Source organism: Barbus barbus (genome assembly GCF_936440315.1).
Source record: "Barbus barbus genome assembly, chromosome: 3".
Taxonomy (NCBI): domain Eukaryota; kingdom Metazoa; phylum Chordata; class Actinopteri; order Cypriniformes; family Cyprinidae; genus Barbus; species Barbus barbus.
In genome coordinates this window covers 3,487,598-3,492,912 of record NC_136731.1, presented here as the reverse complement: position 1 = coordinate 3,492,912, position 5,315 = coordinate 3,487,598, and the positions used below count along the sequence as shown (strand labels likewise).

Genomic DNA, 5,315 nt, shown 5'->3' with positions numbered 1-5,315 from the left:
TCTTGTGGTAAACATTGTTTATGTCTTACATTTAGACATGGTAGGAAAACGACAGAAGCATTTGTTGAATAAAATCACGGCAGCCTGTCTTGATGCTGACAGCTGCTTCAGTTGCAGATGTAAGACTAAGAAGGTCACTGCAGCAGCTGCTTCAAACAGACACGGCTTATGGCCCAAAGTATAACAATTATTTCATAGTTTCTGGTAGTGGTATATATTTGCTCAGTATTTCCAGAAAACCTCATTAATTTATTCAAAAACTAATGTTTTTGCAAAAACGGGCACCAAAAGAAATTAAAGCACAGTAGTAGCCATCAGTTTAGTAAAAGTTAAGACAATCATTTTTCAAATACATTTATTTTTTTCCACAAATATTGCCAGCAATTACTGTTAGCATTTTATAAGAATGAACCAGTTAACAAAAAAGTGAAGATTCACAGCCAAGTCGCTTTTTTTAAATTATACACAATAAAACAATGTCGTGTGTTTAGTGTTTCACAGCCTAAAAGGTCATTAAAATGTTCAACGGATTGCTATATAATTAAAGAAACCGATTTAATTCAAGACAACAAGCGTGATATCAATGACCGGCGGTGTTAAAAATGCAATTATTAATGAGCTTGCTGCAAACGAAGAGCTTTTGACGTGTTAAAGTGCTCACTAAAATGATGCAAACGTAAAAAAACAACTGCTAATTATTAATGTCTTCTATTATAGAGTTAGTTGGTGACACAAAACAAGGTTTTACTGCATCTGACATGTCCCTCATGGACCCCCCCTGAAAATAATGTCCAAAAAGATACGGCTGTTTATCAAAACCTTTTCAGCCCTCCACCCTTCCAGCTTTTGTAAGTACTGTACAACAGAAACAACCGATACAAAATGACAACACAACATGAAACGGAGAATTAAAATGTTTTAGGTTAAAAAAAAAAGGATTAACCGTAGAGATTCTGAATATTCATTGGTCCCGATCCTGGAGCGGTTGGCAGTCCTCACAGAGGATTTCTGCTGGCTCTTCAAATTCGTCACGTTTAGCACCAACCGTCAATGTTCTGATGTGTCGAAAAATCAGCAGGCACTCATTGCTCAGTTAGTTGGCACAAACCCATTCAGCTAGCGCTGGCCTTCATTGGTGAACATGATTTCACCGAGTGCAAAATGTTCCTGGATCAACACCTGGAACAACATTACCAGCTACCAATCAGAATTGAGGGATAAGTTTAGCGGAAATGTCAGTTTTAGCCTTAAAACCAGAGTTAGGCGCTTCTACAGCCTTGTTATTCAACTATCACTTCCTTCTGATTTTTGGGATAAATTATGGGTAGGGTTAGGTTTAGAGGTAGGGATAAGGTTAGGACAATAATGTTGATCCAGGATGAACAAAAGATGTTGATCCAGGAATAGGGTTGGGTATCATATGTATTTTATTCATTCCAATTCCGATTCCAATGTGGTTAAAAAAATTAAGTCCAACATTATATTCTTATAGCAAAAAATCTAATTGCTGCTGAATACCATGAACAAAAATCAGCCGTGGACTCGATTAAGAGCTGTTTGTGTTCAAAGCTGCATGATTCTGGATAAATTGCGACTTTTTTTGTTTTTTTAAATGGAGGTTGTAGTTCTCTCACAATTCTGAAGAAAAAAACGAAACAAAATCTCGTAGAATTTATGAATGGAACGATTCAATGACTCATTCAAGGTTCACATTACTGGATGAATCAGTGTTTTTGAACGAATCTCTTGAATGAATGATTCGAAGACAAATTTGAGACATTTTCAACAGCGCCTCTTCGCCACCTAAAAAAAAAAGATGTGCACACATAAGTGGATTCTGGAATCAGAATTGATTTTCAGTTCCCAACCCCATCCAGGAACATGTCTTACTTGGTGAAATCACAGCAACTGTCTTTCATTATAGTATGGGACGCAGCGCAAAGTGGCCGGGCCTCACGGCCTGGATAACGTGGTGTAAACCGGCTGATCCCAGCTGGCGGAGGGACTGTGGGAGGGCGGGATGGACAGGCCGTTGAGGATGTTGCTCCCGTATGGCCTCCGTGAGGAATGGAAGTATGGGTACTGGTAGAGACCGGATGGGTAGCCGGCGTATGGGCTGTAGTAGCCGGAGCTCTGAAGGTCTGTATAGTCACACTGAGAGCTGGTGAACGAGGCAGAGGCGGCCGAGGACCCGTGAGCGCTGTAAACGCCGTACTCGGGCGAGTGCTCGCGGTAGTGGCTCGGACTCAGCTGCTCAGTTTTAATGTGAGCTCTGTGCTGGCTGGCTTCGCTCGTGCCGGGCGGCGAGGACGCCATGGGCCCCTTGCGGCTCCAGGAGGCCCCGCTGCTGTAAGGCGAGGCGTAGGAGCTGGCGCTCTGCCCGTCTGGACCGGCTCCGGCGTGGCCGCTCGGAGGCAGGTACTGGTCGAACTCGTGCACGTCGAAGGCCTCCATGTTGCTGATGACGTCCGTGCTGAGCTCTGAGATGTCAACGTTGCTGAAGTCGATGTTCTGTCGCGTGCCGTCAAGCAGACGTCTGCCTTCATGCTTGGGGTCTGGCTTTCCTCCGTGATGGAGGTCTGTTTTGGGCGTTGTAGGGGGTGTCGGAGGTCCATGAGGCTGGCCTGAGGATAATAATAAAGCATAAAATGATGTTGGAGTTATACATTTGCATGCATCACAGAGAGAGTCTTTCATTCTCCGTCAACAGTGTGTTGAGTGACCATCGGTATTTTGCCTTTCTACCTTTATTTGAAAGAAAAGTTAGGAAACTGACAAAAAAACTGCAGAGGAGAGGACCAGTAATATGTCAGAGTGCTGCCTAGGGATGTAACGATTAACCACAAGTCGGTTGAAAATGGATTCAAATATGTGGCGATTCAAATCGGTTGAGATGCTAAACAAATCGTGATACGATTGGATTATCTCTGAGGGGAACTGACTGGCATTTTCCTTTCATCTTGCCTCTGAACGATGCATATATAAGTAGAGTTTATAAGCGCAGCTCAATAACTAAGTAATTTCTGTTCATAAGCGCCACCTGCTGGCAGAGAGTGAATCTATGTTTCGTTCAGATATGTTTCATGCAGTAGGCCTATAGTTTCACAAAACTAAAGTCAGACCACTCTGTATAATTTCGAAATTTGAAGCAAAAACAGTCTAATTTAGATTAAAGCACATGTATGCTGCATCTTTGTTTGGATGATGATGATTAAAATGCAGTGGTTGCCTCTCATTTTGAATGGAAAGAGCACAGACAAATTATGCATAATTACATGCAAGTAACTGTAAGCCAAACCCTAATCATATAGTAAGTACATGTAGTTAATTAATATTTGCATGCATCACATAAGAGCGTGTATCTCACCTGTATGATCAGTGATGAGATCCGATGGACCCGCCAGTCGGCCCATCCCAGGTTCAGCTTTATACATGTGTTGGGTCAGATCCACGCCGGCGTCAGGCTCGCTCTGACCGGGCTTCACACTCTTTCGTCGCCTCGGCTGATATTTGTAATCCGGGTGATCTTTCTTGTGCTGAACTCGCAGTCTTTCGGCTTCCTCCACAAAGGGTCTCTTTTCATTCTCCGTCAGCAGCCTGTTGAGTGAGCATCGGTCAAGATTCACTGTCACTCAGAGTGATGATTAGCAATGCATTCAGTTTTTTAAGTTATAGTTTTCTACCATTAAAGTGAAATATCAGAACATAAACACAGGAGCCTGAGAAAAATGCTCATTTTAGAAGAAAATTTGAAAGGCTTTTGCATTTGAACTCTTCAAATACTGCTTAATATTACGTCCAAAATTTACAGAGATTAAATGCGTTTAAATATTGCATTTTATCATTTCTATGTAATAATGCATTTTGTTATAGAACTCAGGATAATTACATAAAATTTGGTAACACTTTATTTCATGGTGTCCTTGTTACATGTACTTACTATTATAATAACAACAAATTATGCATAATTACATGCAAGTAACCCTAATCCTAAATTAAGTGAATGTGGTTCATTAATATTACTCAGTGCTCAAATGTATAATTACACTGTAACAAGGTCACCTTAAAATAGAAAGTGTAATTTACATCTCGAGTTTAACATTTTTGAAAGAGTTAATAATATAATGCATTATTTTTTAGTTTATTTATTTGAAGGCATTTGTAGTTTTACGTTTTTCTTGTGATATTAAAATGCAATATTATTACTACTACTACTAATGATGATGATGATGTATGTTTGTATAATAAAAGAGTGCTTGAAGTGAGCTCTCTCTCTCACCGCCAGAGTTTTCCGAGGGTCTTGCTGAGCTCGGCGTTGTGCAGGTGTGGATACTGATCCGCCAGCTTCCTGCGCGCGGCTTGAGCCCAAACCATGAAGGCGTTCATGGGTCTCTTGACGTGCGGCTTGCTCTTGATCGCGCCGCTGCCCCGCGCCGGCATGGGCACCAGGGACCAGTCGTAGCCCTTCAGCACCTGGGACACCGCGTCCCTGATGCACGCCGGGAACCGCTCGTCCTCGCGCTCCAGCTTCGTGATCATGAGCGCCGCGTGGCTGCCGGGTCCGGCGGGGGATGCCGGCGCGTCCGAGTCAGAGTCCTCCGGGGACATGGAGCTAGACGAGCCGGCTGGACTGCACGGAGGCTCCGCGCCGGACTTATCCTGCTCCTCCGTCATGATGACCGCTTCTGCTCTTAGACCCGAGTTGCTCGAATCCAGCTGCTTCGGTGTGGTTTCCTGCAGCCGGAAAGTTTCAGACGCTGCAGCAGTCCATCCGGGAGCACAGAGGCGCACTGATGGAGCTCATGAGGACCAGCCAGACTTAGAGGCGCTTCCACGCGCGGATGAAGAGCCGCACCTCCCGCGGACTCTCGTTGGTGGACGCTTCACCCGTGATCAGCTCCGATTGGTTCAGCACACTTCACAAAATAAGGTCATCTGATACCTTTCACTCAGGCAAGCTATTTAGGGTGAATTCAGGTAAAGTGGGCCACTTTAATTGTCTATAAACTTGTTTTTTTTTTTTCAAATGGTTATATTTTTTAATAATTTTATTTTCATTGTTATAAATTACAACGTGTTTCAGTCCATAATAATATATTTTTTGCAAAAAGTGTCTTGAATAGCTAAAAAAATCATGATTTCTTGTCTGAATTAGTGAATTTTTTCCATCATGTATCATTGTGTAATCAAAATATTTTGTTGTACTTTTCTTTTGGTAATTTTTAATTCATTTTCATGTCCCTTATAAAAGCCCTAAAGAGTCATTTACCTAATTCTGCAACATTATATATATATATTTTTTTTCTTATGAAAAT

The 5,315-nt window shown here is 42.3% G+C and overlaps 1 protein-coding gene across 1 annotated transcript; it reads right to left on the bottom strand.

Annotated features, from left to right (window-relative positions):
* Nucleotides 1-346: 346 nt before the first annotated feature.
* LOC306854564 (transcription factor Sox-8-like) lies at nucleotides 347-4,937 on the bottom strand. Its single transcript, XM_079392696.1, has 3 exons — nucleotides 4,280-4,937; nucleotides 3,368-3,597; nucleotides 347-2,624 (listed from the first exon to the last, which is right to left on the bottom strand). The coding sequence occupies exons 1-3, from the start codon at nucleotides 4,672-4,674 to the stop codon at nucleotides 1,954-1,956; spliced, it is 1,296 nt and encodes a 431-aa protein (XP_079248822.1). The 5' UTR covers nucleotides 4,675-4,937; the 3' UTR covers nucleotides 347-1,953.
* Between the last annotated feature and the right edge of the window lie 378 nt (nucleotides 4,938-5,315).